Source organism: Gracilinanus agilis, chromosome 5, assembly GCF_016433145.1.
Source record: "Gracilinanus agilis isolate LMUSP501 chromosome 5, AgileGrace, whole genome shotgun sequence".
NCBI classification, from domain to species: domain Eukaryota; kingdom Metazoa; phylum Chordata; class Mammalia; order Didelphimorphia; family Didelphidae; genus Gracilinanus; species Gracilinanus agilis.
Window position 1 is genome coordinate 186,669,829 of NC_058134.1, and position 21,082 is coordinate 186,690,910.

General features: G+C 36.8%; 1 protein-coding gene across 1 annotated transcript in view; it reads right to left on the minus strand.

Moving 5' to 3' along the window:
- The window catches only part of CMAS (cytidine monophosphate N-acetylneuraminic acid synthetase), a 39,147-nt gene extending 18,330 nt beyond the window's left edge, over positions 1-20,817 (minus strand). Inside the window, exons 1-2 of the mRNA XM_044678143.1 lie at positions 20,499-20,817; positions 2,560-2,702 (exon numbers count right to left, since the gene is read on the minus strand). Coding sequence (XP_044534078.1) covers positions 2,560-2,702; positions 20,499-20,752 — 397 coding nt within the window. The 5' untranslated portion in view covers positions 20,753-20,817. The remainder of the gene's footprint in view (positions 1-2,559; positions 2,703-20,498) is intronic.
- Positions 20,818-21,082: the final 265 nt, after the last annotated feature.

Here is a 21,082-nt window from a genome sequence, read left to right on the forward strand (position 1 = left end):
ATCACTTTTCTTTGCTGCCATATTGGCCAGTCTGCTAGGGGTGAGGTGGTACCTGAGTGTTGTTTTAATTTGCATTTCTCTTATCCATAGGGTTGTAACAGTGTAGTCTGATTTTTGCAAAGGAGAGCAGGCAATTGGAGTTGAAGCTGGCCTTAGGAGGTTTCTTTTGGGAGGGGCCAGTGAAGGAGGGAGTTTGGTGAAAATTCTGAAGATTCTAAACTGTCAATGGCCAACTGCCAAAGACTCCTGAGAGGACATTCAAGTCTCGGGTGGGCTTGGGGTGGATGGTTGTGGGTGGCTGGGAGGTTCTGGACAGGAATTTAGCTCTTCTGAACCCAAAATTCAGGGGCAACCTGGAGATTTCAACAGCAAAACCTTTCTACTGACTTCATTGCCAACGAAGAAGAAACCTAAAGAGTTGTGCTCCATAACTGAAGTTAGTGCCTGGACTCCAGAGGGAGCAGGCACGACCCTTCCTTGATCCCTCTTATACTCCTTCCTGGCAGTTATTCCCCTGTTTGTCAGATAGTGTTAATGATAGGATATTGGTGAGGGGAGGGAGAGTGAGCTTCTGAGTCAAAGCTACAGAAGAAACCAGAATTGCTCTCTTGTTGTGAGGTTCATGGTTGATAAAGAAGTTATCCCTGTACCCTCCTTCCTCAAAAATCCTCAAACATCCCTCACCCTGTTATTCCTGAATTCCCTCATACTTATAATAAATCTTTATTAGTTCATTAGTGGTAGCTTGGCGCTGGTACTTTGAGGGGAGAAAGACAAATACCAAACACCATCTTGAAGGGCAAAGTGACTAGAACTTAGGAGTGGGGAGGCTTGTCTCCTTAGTGCTGGCTTTGAGGGTGGGATCTAACCCATTAGGGTCACAACTGATCCCAACACCTTCCTTCAACATCCCCACATATAGCTTTGCCATTTGGGAACCTTTTTGAGTTTATTCCCTTATAGGTCTTCCCTAGGGTGTAGGTGAGTGAATAGCGGATCTGGCCCATTGAAAGCTAGCTACATACTCACCCCATTTACCACTGATACTCAAACACATACAGGATTTATAGCATTTCTCTAATCAGGATGGATTTAGAATACTTTTTCATAGGATCATTGGTAGTTTTGATTTCCTCATCTGAGAACTGCCTATTTATATCCCTTGACCATTTGTCGACTGGGGAATGGGAGAGCAAATTTTTTTTTTTATGTACTTAGTCACCACCACCACCAAAAAAACTTTTAAATAAATACAAAAAAATGTGAAAACCATAAACTCTACATTATTTACAATTTATTTAAAATATGTAAATTACATATGTGTAGTAATATAAATATCCTCTTCTAGTGAGTTCCTTTTGGATTTGTTTTACTTTGATACTTTTTCCTCCTTATTTTGTGGCTGTTTTTTTAAAAATGCAATCATAATATGTATTATCCTTATTCTCTTTTCATGTCTTTATAAATTTCTCTTATTTTCATTAGATTTCCCATATCTGTCAATTCTGATAACATAATAAAATCCATTACATCTGAAATATCACAATCTATTCAGCCATTTCCTGGAGAGCAATTTACATTTATGCCCAAAGGACTATAAACAATGCATATTCTTTGACTCAGAATTATCATTACTAAAAATGAAAAGGACCTATTTGTAAAAAAATACTGAGGGGGCAGCTGGGTAGCTCAGTGGATTGAGAGCCAGGCCTAGAGACGGGAGGTCCTAGGTTCAAATCCGGCCTCAGACACTTCCCAGCTGTGTGGCCCTGGGCAAGTCACTTGACCCCCATTGCCCACCCTTACCACTCTTCCACCTAGGAGCCAATACACAGAAGTTAAGGGTTTAAAATTAAAAAAAAAATACTGATAGTAGCTTTTTTTGTGGTGGCAAAATATTGCAAATGTAGGGAGTGGCTATCAATTAGGGAATGGCTGAAAAAGTTGTAATCTATGGTTATTATGGAATATGATTATGTTATAAGAAATGACATACTCTCCAAATATTCTGTGAAGACTTACATGAACTGATGCAAAGTGAAATGATAACTAGAACACTAGACATAGTAACAGCAATACTGTATGATCAATGATTAATGACTTTGCTACTATCAAAAACGTGATTCCAGATAATTTTGAAGAACTTATGATGAAAAATGCTATCCATCTACAGAGAAAGAACTGATGTAGTCTACATGCAGATTGAAGCAAACATTTTTTTTTACTTTTTTTTGGGGGGTTGTTGTTTTTAATTTTTTGGTGTTTTTTTTCAGAACATGACTAATATGGAAATAGTTTTACATGCCTGCACATGCATAATCTTTATCATATTGCTTGGCTTTTCAGGCAGTTGGGAAGGGAGGGAAAGAAGGAGAAAATCTGAAACTGAAAATATATTTTAAAAATTTTAACCTTGTTTTTATATATAATTGGGAAAAATAAAATATTTTTAAAAAGTAAATCAGGTTATCATATACTTAAATATAGCCAAATCCCATCTGAGCAAAAACAAAACATGCACTTACTTTTAAAAAAATAAACTAGTAATAAAATACATACCATTATGATAGCTTAGAAACTCTGTTATTGCATCTAAAGAAGTTGAACTGTCTTTTGAAACTTCTGAACTTCTTCGGTGAACTTGTGCTCCACACTGCTTGGCAACTTTTTCAATTTCATCATGATCAGTAGAAACCCATATGCTATACATGGATAAAAAAAAACAAACAAAAACAGTCCCCCAAATCACTAAAGAGCTTTGAAGTAAAGGTGAATAGCCTCAGTTTGTAAAGTTCCTGTAAGACTTCAAAATTGACGAAAGGCAAAAATAAATACAATTTGGAATTTTAGTTTTATAATATTAATAACAGAAATTCAACAAAGAATGTTTGCATTTTGGAACAATGAATATAATATTGCACAACAATAAATTTAATGAAGTCTGGATATAGAAGGGGGAAACCTAATCATGTCACCACCCTGCTCAAGGATTCCAATGTCTTTCAATTAGTTTCAGGACCAAATATGCAACCTTCTTTTGGGTATTTAAAGCTTCTTAAAATCTTTCTCCTTTCTACCTTTCCATCCTTTTTACACTTTAGTCACCTTAACACATTCTGCAGTGCGGCCTAACCTACTTCCTCAAACAAAACACTCTATCTCCTTTCTTTTTGCCTTTTGTGGAATAATATTCTGTCCCATAACCTCCACCTTTTTAGTTTTCCTGGTTTCCTTCAAAATTCAACTCTAATTACACTTTTTTGTAAGAGGCCTTTTCCTGGTCCCCTCCAGCTGCTAATGCTCTTCTCTTTCAGATATTCTTAGGCATTTATATGGTGTCTTCTTCATTAGAGTACATTCTGCTTGAGAGCAGAAGCTATGGGGTTTTTACCTTTCTTTGTACTTCAAGGGTTTAGCTCAAGGGTTGGCACAGAGCCATCTGTTTAATCAATGCTTGGTGAATGACTGGTGAGGATTTTGTTTATAAAAATCCATGTATATATTTTCTATTTTTCATGTTCACTGCATTTCTTTCAATTTTATTCTTAAATGTTCTTTGTTTAAATGAGTCCCTTGTCAATCTTTCTTTGAACTTTTTTTCCTTCTGAAGCTTCTTGCAGTTTTATGAAGTGATACTGATGATAAAGTTTCCACCACGTTCTCTGCAAGATTTTACAAATATCATATTCTACACTGGTGTTTGTGTTTGTTTCCATCATGATCTCTGCAAGATTTTACAAAAATATGATCATATTCTACACTGGTATTTGTGATCGTTGCCATCAAGCATTTGCTGAATAAGACTTTTTTGGTTTTCTCTTGGGGCAATTGGTTTTCATCAGTTAAATCTCTGAAGGAAATTTATAATTTGTTCATAGTATATTCCTCTATTTCCCATTTTTCAGTATTGATAAATTAGCTTAAAATAGGTCAGGCTAGAATTGTTTTAAGTTCGTGTCATATCTTCTGCTTTATTTTTAATTTGAGGTTCATATGAATATTGATCTTTGTCCTAACAAGTCTTTGATCAATCAATCAATCAATCAACACTTGTTAAATACAGTTGTCCCTTGCTATATTGCAGTTTACTTATTGTGGTTTCACTGTATCATGGGTTTAAATATATATAATACAGAATAAAATATATACACATATATATAGATACAGAATTATATATATACATATATAATTCTGTATCCTGGAGTCTTCCCTATATCACAGGATTTTTGGATGAATACCATGCCACTACTGCTTGCACAAGTTTGCCTAGATTGTACATGGCACACTATTGGCTGATGGAATGAAAGGTGACCAACCACAGCGTTATGTTCTGTATCCTGGGTGCTGATTGACTCAGTGTTTATAAGAATGTGGAAAAGGTTTATAGGAGAGTGGAAGGAATTTATAAAGTCTTAAAAAAAATATATATGTGTATACACACACACACACACACACACACACACACACACATACACACACACATATATATATATACATATAAATGCTGCTACTTTGCAGATTTTCACCTATTAAGGGGGTCTCTGGAACACAATTCCCATGATAGGTGAGAGATTACCTACTATGTACCTACTATGTGCATAAGCATTGGGGAAAAAAGGCAAAAGACAGTTTCTGCCCTTAAGGGGCCTATAATCCAATAGAGGAGACAACATGCAAACAAAACAAGCAATATAAAGGATAACTATGAAATGGTTAAGAGAGCAAAAGCACTGGAATTAAGAGGGGTAAGTGAGGTTTTGTAGAAGGCAGGATTTGGGTTGGGACTAAAAAAGAAACAAGGAAGGTCATTAGTCTGGAAGAGGGAGAGTGTTTTCAGGCAGATAAAATGCCCTGAACCAAGAAATGGAATATCTTATATATGTAACAGTAAAGTCAGTGTAACTGGATCACATAGTATGTGGTAGAGAGTGAGATAAACTTGTAAGGTAGGAAGGGACTAGGATATGAAGGGTTTAAATACCAAACAGAGCATTTTGTATTTGTTCCTGGAGGCAATAGGGAGTTACTGGAGTTTACTGAGTAAGGGGCTGACATTGCTTTGTTTTCATAAAATCATTTTAGTGGCTTTGTAGACAAACAGCTGATTTAGGAATGATTCTCACATAATTACTAGCTGTTTTCCATCAATGGAACAATATTAAAAGTAAAACTGAAAATTTACCGCTAATTGCTTTAACAACGATTATTGAATTTAGCAGTAGCTTCACTGACTTAAACCTTCATTTTCTATACTACTGAAAGCTAAAGTTCTGTAACCAAGACAAAGAGACAAAGGGAAATTAAAAGACCTGAGTTGCTCCTAGGCTATGTCACTCATTTTCTGTTAGTGTAAGACAAATTATATACCTCTCAGGAACTTAATTTCCTCATTTGTAAAACAAAGCTGTTTATAGAATGTTAGACTTAAAGTTGGAATTAACCTTATAAATCATCCTAGCCCAAATTCCTCATTTTATAAATGAGGAATTTAGGAAACAAAGAAGTTAATGACTTGCCCAAGGCAGGAAATGTTGTTTTTAAGGTCTCTTCCAGGTCAAATATTCTATAATTCTAAGGTACCCAACAAAAGTTCTATCTCTTTTGTAAATTTATTCAGTTCCTTACTGGTAATGTAGGTGTCACAGCAAAAAATTGGTCTTTATTTTACCAAAAGGCTTTTTAAAATATGACTTTCTGATTGAATTTTCCAAAACTCCAAGAAAGGGTTGGTGCAAGGTTCTATATTATACCTTATGGAGTAAGAAAAGTAAAATCTCTTTATTATATAATATTGCCTTAAGGCATATTCCAATTTTATTAAACCAGTAAACACTTATTGAGTATTTGACTGGGTGTAAGCACTATTTAAGACAAAAAGTAATAGTTTCTAGCATGAAGGAACACCTAGTTGTAGGCAATGAGATGAAAATGACTGGCACGGAAGATCTTAATGAATTTTGTAAACTGTTCATGTTTTTAAATGCATTTTAGCATAGTTTTATAGATTAATACAGGGGAAGAGAAAAATAGTCTGCTTTATTGCCTATCATTTAAATGTGTGTGTGTATATATATATATAAAATATATCCATTAAAACTTTAAAGGCCACTTTTGCTTTCTCAGAAAATGTGTTTAAAGACTTTGATCCCATCCTAGGCCATAAAAGTTGTATTTTATTGAATTCTGATTCATAAGATCATAGATTTAAAATGGTAAATATCTTTATAGTGAGGATATGGTCCAATTCCTTGATTTTTATAGGTAAAAAATTAAGACCCAAAGAAGTAAAATAACTTATCTAAAAACAGGTAAGTGCTATAGATTCAGACTTAAAATTGAATCCCTCTTGTTCTAAATCCAGTTTTCTTCCCAGTGCTATCTCCACAATGCCAGAGTAGAATAGCCTTTTTATTGATAAGTAATGATGAACTTTGTTTTTTTAAACATATTTGAAAGAGACTTATTTAGTCTAATATCTGCTTTAAGAATTAGATATTTTTGAGACTTTAAGAATTTGAAATATTTTAGAAATAGTCAAACAGTAACTATCACTAGATAAATAAGGAATCATCTTAAGCTAACAAAAAGGCATATTAAGCCTGAGATAGTAAAGTGAAGAATAAGAAGCATGAACTTCTTAATGTTCTGGGTAATTCTTCAAGGTTATACAAGGCAACCGAGTTGCTCAGTGAATTGAGAGCCAGACCTAGAGATGGGAGTTCCAAGGGGGTAGAGAAAGAATATGAATCATGTAACCATGGAAAAATATTCTAAAAAAAAAAATAAAAAACACTTTAAATTGCAAATATCAATTAGTATTAGTTGGAGTTTCTAAATAGGAGTTCTCTCTACCAGTGAAGTCATAGAGTCTCCACAAGGAACACATATCATAAAAATGTAAAATTTAAAATAATAGGAAGACTAAATAGATGATTTTTATAATTCTTTCTAATTTTAAAATTATGAGTCTATATACAGTAGAAATGTGACATCTAAGAGCACCTGAATGTTCTATAACTGACATTTGGCCAAATCACAGAGTCACAAAATATCCAAGTAAAGAAGGGACATCAAAGGCTATCTAGTCCTTCTGTATCTCGAAAAAAGAATCCTCTCTGCACTTCAGTTAACAAAGTCCTCATCTAGATTTTGCCTGAAGACCTATAGGGAAAACATCTTCTGAGTGCATTCTACATACAGATCATTCTGATTGTTAAGAAGGTTGTTTTGATGAGCTTAAATGTGTCCCTGGTGCAATTTTTATTCTTGCTGGTCTTAGTTCATGTTTGGGGGCCCAAAATATTAAGTCTAACCGCTGTCTCATGTGAAAGCTCTTCATATACTTGAAGACAACTATCCTATCTCCTTCCCATATCTATTTTCTCTTCTATTGGCAACACATCTCCATTTCTTTCACCTGATCCTTCTATGGCCTTTATTCTCCTCCATGTATTTATGATTCAGTGACATTGGCCTTTTCACTGTTCCTTGAACACAATGTACTGTCTCCAGACTAGGATTTGTACTAGCTGATCCAAATGCCTGAAACACTTTCCTTCCCCCCTCCAAGTTCACCCCACTCCTTTTTCTCCTTCCTACACCTCCTTCAAGATTTCTGCTTAGACTGCACCTTCTATTAAAAATCTTTCCCAGTCTCTCCCTCTACCCTTGACCCACCCAACTGCTAGTGTCTTCGCTCTAAAAGTACTTGATTTTTTTCCTTTCTTCTTAGCCCCAGTGCACAGTAAGAGTTTTAATAAATGCTTATGGACTGATTTCACCAGATTGGTTGCCTTCATTAGCTTATCAATCTCTTCCTAAAATGAGGTATGCAGAACTGAAGGTAGTCATTGAACTGAGTCACATAGGCAGATAGGATGTGACCAAAACAGAGCACAGCAGGAATATTATTTCTCTAAAATAATGGAAATCTAAAAATCATACTACTTTTTTTTGGCTGTCATATCTAGGTTTACTTATGATTGTAGATAATTTCTTGAAAATGATCAAACTTTATTACATTATTTATTGAAAATTAAAAGTTAACAGAAGGGTGACTTGGCTTCATTGTTCAAGATCAGTGCCAATAGCATAGGGCATGACTATTTAAACATTTATCTTTCTAATTAGGTTTCCTGCTGTCACTGATGACTTTGAAAGAATAAATTTGTCCTAATTTATCACGACTGGGTTAAAAGATCAAGGAAACCTCTAATTCAATTATCACCTCCCTGGAGTTATTTATAAGAAGCCCCCTGGCCCCATCTCCAGCTCCAGTTGGTATCTCTACTTCTGATCTCTTTCCTCTTTAAATGATTTCCTAAATCAGAAATCTTACCATGCTACTCCTTTGGCTCAAGAATCTTGTTGCCTTTCCATTGCCTCTAGGACAGTGGTTCCCAAACTTTTTTGGCCTACCGCCCCCTTTCCAGAAAAATATTACTTAGCACCCCTGGAAATTAAATTTTTAAAAATTTTAATAGCAATTAATAGGAAAGATAAATGCACCTGTAGGCATCACTGCCCCCCTGGATCACTGCAGCACCCACCAGGAGGTGGTGGTGCCCACTTTGGGAATCACTGCTCTCGGATAAACCCCTCACCAGGCATAAAAAGCCCCTCACATCTGGCTCCACTCTATATTCCTATATTTTATTTTATATTACTGCCCCTTACACATTCTATAGTTTAGCCAAATTGTTTACTTATTGTGGCTCATGTATGACAGATGATCTCCCATCTGTGTACATTTATGTAAGCTGTCTCCCAGGTCTGGAATGCTCTTTGATCTCATTTCTTATCTCCTAAAACTCTTAGCTCAAATGCCATCTTCTACAAGAGGACTTCCATGATTCCTCCAATTATCAATGCTTTCCTTTCTCTCCTAAAATGTCTTTAAATTCCTCTTTGCTTCTGTTTCTTAGCTCCTCAGCTTCTTTCAGGACCAAGAGAGGTGTTACATCCATGGAAGGCCTCTTCAGATTCTCTTAATTGTTAAAGTTTTTTTCCCCCTGCCTCAAATGATCAAAGCACTGACTTTTTTCCATACATGTTATATTCTTCCAGTAGAGGATTAGTCCCTTCATGAAAGAGATCAACTTTTGTTTTGTCTTAGTATATATATGTAGAGGCTAGCAAAGTGCCTTGCATGAAGGAGTAATTTAATTAAGCAGGTGTTGATTTGAATTTTACAATATTCCATAGACATTTGTCTGGTTGTAATTAAATAAAATATAAGTCAAAATGAAATATAACAATTATAAAATGGAAAAATCATGCAGAACACAAATTCATCTATATAGCTTTAACTATGAACACAAATTGTAAAAGCAACTTGACTTGAAAGGCTTTGTGTAAGTTTAGCATTTAACTATATGTGTCACCTAAAGATTGACCCAGCTAAAGTGAGAAAGGATCATCACTATGTTGGTCCCTTGCTGATTAATTTTTCAGCCATAGTAACTCTTAAGACAATCAAGATGCTATAATATGTTGGTGGGAGGAGTACACAAAGCCTTGCATACATTTTAAGGCTTAAGATTTATATAACACTAATGTTAGGAATGCCAATTAGCAGATTAATTTAAAAAAACAACAACTTTTTTTACCCAGACCTGCAATTTTATTAGTATTAGAAATGTTGCTTCCTTATTCCCCACCAAAACCCCATCTATAATTGCACATCTGTAACAGAAAGATACCTAGGGCACTTACAAATGACTTGCCTTTCATCTCATACTCTGAGGTTCTCCCACAATGTATTACCTTCTCTCTAGTGAATTAGTATTTTATTTTTCTTCATTTATCAGCTCCAATAATTTATTTCTTAGACATTAATTCTTCTGCTTTCTCCATAGTCATTAGTGTTGATTGGCAAATAACAATGTGCTTGAATTTCTCCAGCTATTTTAGGCTCATTTAAATAATCTAAAAAAAGAGCCAGGCTATGACAATATTTTCATGGGTTGCTGCCTATAAATAAGGCATGAGGCAACAAATTGTTACCAAATACAAACAAAAACCAGGCTCTTAATATTACTGTTCTGGGAAGAATTTGGCTGTATGATTGATGCTCTTTTCCTAGCCACTAAATCTTGAAAACTTTAGTCAGTGTACAATAGGACAAAAGGTTGACCAAACTCCACTGATGAAACAGAGATCATTTCAATCAAGAGAGAAAAAGAAATATTTAACAAGAACTGGCCACAATAGGGACTTTCTGGGTAATATCTAGCTTAATAAAAACATGCAAATCCTTCAAAAATAACTTCAATAAATTAAGGTAGAAGTCTTTTTTTTTAAACCCCTACCTTCTGTCTTAGAATCAATACCGTGTATTGATTCCAAGGCATAAGAGTGCAAGGGCTAGGCAGTAAGGGTTAATTGACTTGCTCAGGGTCATACAGCTATGAAGTATGTGAGGCCAGATTTGAATCTAGGACCTCCCACCTCTAGGCCTGGCCCTCAATCCACTAAGACACCTAGCTGCCCCGATAGAATTCTTAATAGTAACCAAATAATTAACAGTAAGGGACTTTAAATGAAAACAACTCCAGGATTTTACTTTACATCATAAAATTTGGCAATGATGACTAAAAAGGAAGAGTAGCCTATGTTAAAGGGTTTGTGGGCATCCTAATGGGGTAACTGTGAAGTGAAACACTATTCTGTGTTTCAGTTAGAAATCATGTAAGAAAAGTGGGGCAATCACACCAGAAAACACCAGAAAATCAACCTTTCCCCTAAAAAAGTCAAATATACCAACTCTATGATAGCAAAATATTGGAAACAAAACAATTATCCATAAACTAGGAAGTAGATAGAAAAACTATCATAATGAAATATAATTATTAAGTGTGAAATGATAAATGTGAAGAATTCAAGAAAACATGGGAGGATTTACACAAACTGATACAAAAGAAAACAAATGAATCAAAAGAACAATATTCAATGATTTCAATGATGTAAATAAAAAAATCACTAAAACTAAGAACTCTGAATTATGGAAAATGAACGACAGTCACTGAATTAATGAAATATGCTTCTTTCTTCATGACAGAGAGGTATATTGTGAATACTAGGCAAAATAAGATAAGCAATGTCACTACAGAGGTCTCTATATCGACTGTTTTTGCTTAACTTTTTTTTTTTTGCAACAAGAATCAATCTTGTGAGGCTGAATGGATTTATGACTGCGACATAAAGATAAAAGGGATCAATAAAGTAATTAAAAGAAAAGAAACCCTAAAGTTCCAGAGAGCCTCATGGTGTCCTTCATAGAAGTCTATTACTTTATATTCTGCAATAGATGTTGGTACTGAAGTTACAATTATTTTTATTGAGATTGTTTTACAAAAAAACTTATCACAAACATGAAATGAAGAAATATCCCTTGTGATTTTGTTTCTTGATGTCTTGGGTATAGATAAAACTTAATCTACTAATACCTTATTATCTCTCTTATGAGAAATCTTTAAATTTATTGGCCTTTTATCTCTTCTGATTTGCTCGTAGCAAGAACTTTGAGATAAATCTAAGTCAGTTCCTTAGTCAGTATATCTACTCATTATTCATTTAAAAAAGATCTTATATTCAGAGTATCAATTAATGCAAACTTTACAGAAGATCTAAAAAAACCCTATGTGACAGGGCATCCTTTGCCCCATTTTCTTCCATTGCCACCATCACTGCAGAAACAAAGGATTGTAAAAGGCTGAAGTCCATTTTGCATTTTGTTTTGTTTCATGAGCTGCCATGGCCAAAGCATTACTAAATGACCAGTCTACTGGTGATAAACCTCTCCAGACTTAGCTTAAAAACAGATTGTCTATTGCTGGAATCCCAGTCAAAGTCTTTTTGGCTTAGTAGAACCTGCCACTTTTGTCATAGCCTTTGAGAACAAAGGCTCACCTCCACTGTATCTATATAACAACAGTGGAGCCTACTTTGTTATAAGGTCACATTGGCATTGTGATAATTAGATTAAGTCTACACTGCCCATCTTTAGATTTAATCACCAAAGGTGAGAACACCTCTAATTCTGGGAGGTCCTAACCCATGTGTGCTAGATTGAGTAACGAATCAGAACTCTACACTTTCTATGAGAAAACGTCTATTATGATTGGACATGCAGGCTAGGGGAAGGCACTGGAAGTGACACATACATGACCCCTTTAAAGAGGGAGTTTAGTGAGTGAAGGGCTTCTGGTTTGGTGAAGGGGACCTGAGGGAGCTTTGCTGGTTCGTGACTGAGACTGTTCCACATGGTGAGTTTAAAGATTGAATCTTCCTGAACTTCTATTAAGAAACTTCCTTTTATAGACTCTGAATGAAGTTTGCCCCATTCACCTCTGGGCCTCAGGCCCTTTAACCCTCTGCTGAGAGTTAAGATCTACCTGGATTAATTAGTGAGATAGATTCTTATTTTCTTCCTCTCTCTCTTCTCTCATGTAAGTAAACTTCCATAAAAGTCAATTTTGATTTGAGACTATTCTTAATTGAGGATTGATAATAGTTCAATCCTCTGGCGACCATCTTTAATATATTGAACCCATAAAACCCCTTTTTCACCCTTACAGCATCTAGCTATAAACTAAGGAAAGGGAGAGAGAAAATATATATAAAGACCAAAAAGAAAAGTAAGCAGAAAGTACTGCCTTCTGCTCTTCTGCCCAGGAGATGAAAGGATAAAGATGAAATATCTTAATATGCTTTCCATTCCAATCTGGTCAGGTCACCTTTCTTTTTGCTAGAATTGAAAAAACCTGCTCCTTAATGCCCTCTTAAGTTTGGAGGCAAAACATGACTTCTACATTCCAAGTTTTGTGGCAGCCCTGAGGGTTCTTTGGAAAGTGTCATCCTTCACTTTTCCTAATTTCCCTACAACACAAAGGAGAAATTTATTTAGAATCAATGAAGGTTCAATTCTGAAAGCCTCCTTTCAAGTCCATTCACATGTCTTATGGCTGCCCCCTTTTCTAAGAACTACAACTAAATAGTGGAGGAGTGAATATTAATGTCTTCTTCCAACCCACCCTGGCATTTAGAAAATAATGCAACAACAATTGGCTATAATTATCAATTGATAATTATAATTATAAATACATGTAGCATTGCCAAGGATAGTTAAGGAGGAAAGTTTCTAATAACTAAGGGGTGACACTGAGATTGGTTTTTCTCTTTTTTTTCTTTCTTAACTTAAAAAAAAAGCAAAAAAAACTTTTTTTTTTTCTGTCTTAGTAGCAACCAAAGGCAAATAGTGTTAAGTGATTTTAGGCTTGGTGTTTTTTCCCACTAAGCCACTTAGCAGCCTCTGAGATTGATTTTTCAAAGAAACCTACCAGAAATTACAGATCTATAACTTTAGTAGAGTAGGTAACTCCAAATATGAAAGCTTGAAGATTATCATGGGCAACTTGTCTGTAACTTATGAGTTTTAGAGTTGCCAATCTGAACTGGAAGGTTAGATGACTTGCTTGGGATTGCGTCAAGTTAAGTTGTGTCAGAGGTAGAGTTTAAGTCAAGGTTAAGAAACTATTAATATTTAGTACATTATTTTGTCAGAGATGTACACATAGTATTTTAGAAAAATTTATATTAGAAATAGTAAAAAAATTTCATGACTTAAAGGAATACATTTCAATAATATGAAAAATTCACTATTGTGAAAAAAATATCCATACCATTAAAATACAGGACAAATTATGCATTATCAGATTTATATTCTTCCAGTGTGTCATTGTTAATTCTATTACATAACTGGATCTTTGATCTTGGACAAAATCATCTGCTTGGAATTCAATTTCCTTATTTGCAAAATGAAACAGTAAAACTAAATAGTCTTTCAGATTTTTCCTAGCTCTGATGTTCATCTGGATGGTGAAGACCCTTGCAATCACCATATAAAGATAAAATGAAGGAACTGGGATAATTAGCCTGCAAAAGATACCGAGGAGTAAAGGTGGCCTAATAGCTATCTTCAAGTATTTGCAAGCTATCATTTGGAAAAGAGATTAGATATAATCTTGCCCTCAAAAGAGCCAGATATGGCTTGAGAGCCATACGTTGCTGACCCCTGCTTTAGGGAGTAGTGGTTTGCCTTTCACTAGAAGTTTTTAAACAAAGGACTTTTTATTTATCCGTTAATTATCAGGTAGATTATAGAGATTCCTTTTCAGAAATGTAGGTGAAAGACAGGATCTGAAACCCCTTCCTAACTTTGATTTTCTGTAATATTTCATTTACCCTATAAGTAGCTGTAAAGGAGAAGCCATAGTCAATCCCTTATCTCTCCAGTTCATACTTCAACCACCTTCATATCTTCTTGTGTCAGCACCACCAAGAACTTCCTTTAGAGAACTGCTGTTGTTTTAGGAGGTCCAAACAACTCAAAACATGGGCAAAGGAAAAAAACACAACAAACACACTTTTCTTAAGCTTCCTTTCAAATATGGAACTTCTAGTGCTTAATTTGTTGAATAAATGTTGCCAGGTTATTTCTACTATAAGGTTAGGCAGCTGTCAATGTTTTGTAAAAGGCTATAGCAATAACAACTCATTATGGTTCATTCATTCAACAATTATTTATTAAGTCTTTACTGTGTGTAGAGCACTATGCTAGGCATAGGAGGACATAAAGTTTAGCTATGATAGGTGCCTATCATCATTGAGCTTACAATATAATAAGGAAATGGCATAAAGGTAAATATAATTGATGATGAAGTGTTAAAATTTGAAAGCTTATTAACAACCATGGAGGACCTGAAGCCTTTATTGAAGAGGAACCATTTAAGCTGAATTTTAAGGGGCAGGAATTCGACAGGGAAGATATTCTACACTTAGGAGACAGTGTGAAGAAGAAGAGGGAAGAGATCACAGGGTGTATTTAGAAAGCAGAAAGTAGTCAAACTAGGTTGGTATACAGAATTGATTAAAAGAAGTAATATGAAATAAGCCTGAGAAGTTAGGGTGGGTCAGACTATGGTAGATATTGAATGCCAAGCAAAGTAATCCAAGCTTTATTTTGGCTGACAATTAGCCACTAAAAATTACTGAGTAGAAGGGCAACATGATATATATGCATAAGAAAAGTTATTTTGGCTTTAATATGAAGTATGGATTTTGGAGAAGAGAGAAGATCTGTTAGCAATGCATTATTAGAGTTGAGAAGAGTAATAATAAGGGTCAGAAATATGATGGTAGCAGTGGGAAGCAAAGGATGGATTAACATCAAAGGTATTGCAGAGATTGAATCAATAGGTAACTGAATGACATTAAGAGGTTTTGGAGGGGAAAGCGTCAATTAGTAGACCAAGGTTTTATAAATGGGAGGTTGAACAAATGTTAACACCACAGAGAAACAGTTAAATGAGAAAAAATACTTAAAGCTCATTTTTAGGCATATAGAGTCTAAAGTGGGATATATAGGTAGAAGAGTTCTATATGTCATTAGGTTTTATAAGTCTGAAGTTCACAAAAAGAAGTCAGGGTTGGAGTTACCAATTTGGGAGACATCTGCTTTGAGGTGGTACTTGAAGCTATAGGAAAAACTGAAGGAAAAGAAGGCAGAAAGGTGGAGAAAGCCTTGTACCTTGTACTTAGGAAGCACCTACCCTTGCAACATTGTTTCCTCACAAAATTACTGGTAGTGGAGAAAATATTGCTTGTTGTAGTTGTTCAGTTGTGACCCGCTCCATGGACTATACTGTCCTTGGAGTTTACTTGACAAAGATACTAGAGTAACTTGCTATTCCCTTCTCCAGCTGATTAAGGCAGAAATGAACTGACCTTCCAGGGTCACACAGCTAGTTAAGTGTCTGAGACCACATTTGAACTCAGGTCTTCTTCACTCTAAGCCCACTGCTTTATATCCAGTGAGCCATCTAACTGCCCCTAAGCAAATATTACTTCCCACCATTTTCTGGATGAAAAAATGGAGACTTTCTTAGGTGTGAGTTCTGATTCAGATTCAAGTCTCCTATCTCTAAATTCAAATTTCAAGTCACTCTTCTCAAAGATAAAGGCAAAACTGGATGTTTGCGGCTAAGAGGTAGATTTAGAGAAATAGGAAAACCAAGTAGGACTGGTTTCTCTGAAGCTGAAAAAGACAAAAGTATCCAGTACAAGGGAGAGCACAACAGCATCAAAAACAGGAGAGAAGTCTAAGATAATGACTGAAAAAGAGCCACTGGATTTGGTTTTTAGAAGATTTTAAGTGGCCTTTGATGAAACAATTTTTAAAATAAATTTTTATTGATACCTTTTAGGTTTAGAATACCTATATTTTCCTATGTATTCCTTTATTTCACTTTCCCCAGGCACACACAAAGAATAAGAGGAGGGGGGAACAGTTTGGCAAAACAATCCAGTATATCAGTCTGACATTCTATATGATATGTGAATGTCACATTCATAGTTGACCACCTTTACAAAAGAGGGGAGAAAGGAGCCTTGAGTGGGGGGAGTGGAGGAAATATCATATTGCAAAGGGTTGAGGAGAGAATGGGTATTGAGGAATGATAGGAATTGGATACAGAAAACTTTTTCAAGACATGTATCAATGTAGTGAGAGACAGATGAGACAGTAACCAGATGGAATATAGGCCAAGGAAATTTTTTTTTCTTAGTGGAGGATTGGGAAGACAAGAATATTTGTAGTTATAATAGATAAAAATACAGATTTAAACTGAAAGGGATATTTAGTCCAACTCCCTCATTTTAAGATGAGGGAACTGAGGTTCATATGGGGCTAAATGACTTTAAAGGGTGGGGGGATACAGCCAAAATTGAAGTCAGGACCTTTAACTTTGAATTGAATACTTTCCTCCACTTTACCAAGTTGCTTTCCTTGAAAGATGGGGGAGTGCTAGAGCAAGGTCCTAGAGAAGATGGACACAAATGGGATAAAGGTACAAGAAGAGGAAGAATGCCTCTTGTTCTGTGACCAATAGGCAAACAAAGAAAACAGGTCCTGATGCCGAGAAGTTTTCTAACTAATGGAAGAAGGGGGCTAAGGAAACTCATGTAGATTGCTTCAATTATAGGGATGTTGAAGGTGAGATGAGAAGTGTGGAAGAATGAATGGAGTGTGGAATGTGGAATCTTATAAATAGATTCAAATTCCTCCTACCTCTGACAGTTGCTAACAATCTGAACATAGGTCTTTTAACCTTGTGAGACCATTTTCTCATCTATAAAATGGTATAATATTTGTAATATTTATCTTAAATGTTGCTTTAAAACTCAAATGAGATAATACTTACAAAGAACAAAATACCACCAGTCATTATTTTTATATGCTGAACACAGCAAGTTTTTGTTGGGATCAAGAATAGAGAAGAAAAGATTTCTAAGAGTTGCTCCAAGAAGCAGCTAGGTGGCTCTGGATAGAAAGTCAAACCTGGAGTCCTCAGTCTCAGATACTTTCTAGCTTGGTGACACAGGGCAAACCACTTAGCTCCAAATACCTTGCCCTTACCATTTTTATGCCTTGGAATGGATATTTAGTATCTATTCTAAGACAAAAAGTTAGGGATTTTATTTAAAAAAACAAACATGAGTTGCACTGTAATGAGATATGGTGCCAAATAGGGTAGATAGGACTGCTGAACAGTAAAAATCAACATGTACCAACAGCTTCAGCTGCTATGGTCTCGGCTCTGCTACTAACTAGTATGTCCTCAGATAAATCATTTCATCCGTTGGAACCTCAGCTTCCTCATCTGCAGAATGAGGTCTGGACTACATGCTATCTAAGTCTCCTTCCAGTTCTAAAATTCCTTGATTTACAGAGGTCACCTAGTCTAATCCATATACAACCCCAAATCCCATATACCTGACCCATGATCATCCAATCTTTTCTTGAAAAACAAAAGGTTAACTACTATCTCCTAAGGTATCTTGTTTCACTTTTGGATAGTTCTAATTTGAGGGAAGTTTTACTTGTTACCCATACTTGATGCAGTTGTATAAAAACATTTTTTTTAGTGATAGCGTTTTCCCCCTTAATTTTTTTCTTGGATGTTTTTTTCTCTGTGAATTTATGAGCATTCCTTTCTTTCTATATATATTAATTGTCTCTATTAGGGAAAGAAATGAGGACAGTGTTTCATTAGTATAGAGAATTCCTAGGTGAAGAACTTATTTTTCAAGAACCAACTCAAAATGCCAAGAATAGGGCTAGGTGTGAAATATAAACATAATACTAAAAAGATGGGAAAGGGATACGTCTTAATCCTATAACTTTCTGGGTAATATGGATCTCCTGATGAACTTTCTCTACCAGTGCTGGTTGGCAGCTTCTCTGCCATTTGTAATTTTAGGAAGTTGCCTAGAGCACAGAAAAATTAGGAGGCTTACTTACTCAAGGTCACATTGTTAGTGTGGGTTAGAAGTTGTGAGGACAGGCCTTTTAGGCTCTGGAGCCAGGACTCTATCCCAGGCCTTTTTCTCTTCTCCCTCTATACTACTTCATTAGGTGATCTTACCAGCTTCCATGGATTTAATTATCTTCTCTAAGCCTTTGATTCTCAAACCTACCTTTCCTGCCCTAAAGTCTCCACTGACTTCCAGTCTCAAATCTCCAACTGCCTTTCAGACCTCTCAAAATGAATATCCAGTAGACATCTTAAACTTATCATATCCAAAACAGAACTACTGAGGGCACCACTATCTTCACAGTCACTCAGGCTCACAACCTAGGTGTTATCCTTGATTCCTCATTCTCTCTTTCCCCTCCATAACCTGTTGCTAAGGCCTGTTGATTTCTTTGTAACATTTCTCAAATATACTCCCTTCTTTTCTCTGATACTACCACCACTTTGGTGCAGATCCTCATCACCTCCCACTTGAATTACTGCAATAGCTTTCTGGTTGGTTTTCTAGCTTCAAGTCTCTCCCCATTTCAATCCATCCTCCACTCAATCACCAGTGATCATCGCAAAGAGCAAATCTGATTATGTCATCTCCTCTTACTCCACCTCAAGTAAGTGGCTCTCTATCACTTCCACAATTAAATATAAAGTCCTCTGTTTGGCTTTCATAACCTAGCCCTCAGTTGTCTGGAAAGGTATTACCTTACAGCCTTCCACATACTTTACAATCCAGTGTATTTCTTGTTCCAAAAAGCAAGACACTTTTATCAGTCCCTTTTGGGTCTTTTCTTTACCTGTGCCCCATGCCTGGAATGTTTTCCTTCTTATCTTTTTTCCTCCTGGTTTCCCTGGTTTCCTCCAAGCCTAGGTTCAAACAAGTCCCACACTTCTCAAGAAGTCTTTTCCAGTCCTCCTTAATTTTAGTGCCTTCTCTCTGGGATTATCTCCATTTTATTCTGCATGTATCTTGTTTGAACATAATTGTATTCATGTTTTCTCCTCCTTTAAACTGTGAGCTCCTTGAGAGCAGGGAGAATTTGTTGTCTTTCTTTGTTAGCCTGGCCTTAGCACAGTGTCTGACAAATGGAAGACATTTAATAATAAATGCTTATTGACTGGCTGACAGCTTGGCTCTCAATCCACTGGACACCTCTTCACTAAAATGCTGAAATACTGCAATTCCCACAGTAATCCTTTTATATGCAATTTAGCCAGTCTCTGAGGCTATAGCAATTCAATTCATAATTACTAAGAAATATTTCCTCCTTTCCCATTAGTCATCTAATTGAGTTTATCCCCTGGAAGAGCTGGCAGGAACATCATCAGGTGATTTACAAAAGGTAATTTACAATTAGAACTTACAGATCAAAGTTGCCCGCAAGGGACAAGCATTGGCAGTTATTTGAACAATGCAATGTTCACATTTAAATTTTGAAATAATTTACAAGAATATTATAATAAAACCATCAAGATTCGGTACTATAATTGTTCCCTATCTTTCACCTATGAATAAATACTGGATGCATTTTAGATTGTGCTGACTCACAGGAAAAAGACTAGGAAGGCTTCTTGGAATTGGGAATTAAATGAAACCTGGATGATCTCATATTTCACCCATTCCTGAACCCCTTTCTTCATCCTTATCAGTTAGCAACAAGACATTGTCAAGGGGAATTAATTGACACTTGTCTGTCAATTTTAAAGAAGTAGTTCGCCTATTGCCTCACACAGTATTTGGCATAGATTAAGCCTTAAATGCCATTCGTTCGTTCATCCATTCATTCATCCATCCATCCATCCATCCATCCATCCATCCATCCATCCATCCATCCATCCATCCATCCATCCATTCATCCATTCCAGACCCCTGCATTGTTGTGAATAAGGGGAGGAAAGGGGAAGCAGGCAACCAGTTTCCGAAGTGGGACAATAGAGGTCTGTGAACTGCCCCCCCCCACGTCATCCAAAGGGGCTAAAACCCTCTAGTCCACATCGCTCAGCACCCTGAATTCCTGACCCTTTCCACACCCACTCCTGAGGGCACAGTCAGCTGGAGGAAGTTGACTCCCGCGCCCCCCCCTCCAGCCCCTTCCCCCATCAGCCTGGGCCCCCTCTGCGCATGCACACCTCTGAAAGACCCCGGCGTCCTGGGCTGCGCGCAGCACCCAGCCGATAAGCGGGACCCCCGCCAGGTGCTTGATGTTCTTCAGGGGGATGCCCTTGCTGCCTCCTCTCGCGAGAATCAAGGCTGCCATGTGCGGGGTCTTCTCCGCACCTTTGCCCACGCCATTGCGGGCGTTGCGCTGCAGCTTCGGGGGTCGACCCCGAGGTGGCCGACCCCGCGGGGAGGAGGTGGCAGGCGTCTTCTCAGAGGAGTCCATCTTCAACCCTCCCCTCCTCCTTCTCCTCCTTCTTCTCCGCTGCTGCGGCTCCGCCACATCCGGGATCTCTTCCTCTGCCACCTCAGCACAGGTCCGGCCCTGACTCCCTCCCTAGCCCAGCCCGGAGGAGGTCGCGCAGGGGCCTCTGGGAGTTGTAGTTCTTACTGCGATTCTGTCTGCGCTCCAGGGAGAGCGAGGCTCTTGGGCTTCTTGCAGTCGCTGGAGTACTGTGGGCTGGGCGGGGTCGAGAGTGGTTGGAACGTGGTGTTTTTTTTTTTTTTTGTTGTTGTTGTTGTTGTTGTTGTTGTAGGTTTTTTGGTGTGTGGTTTT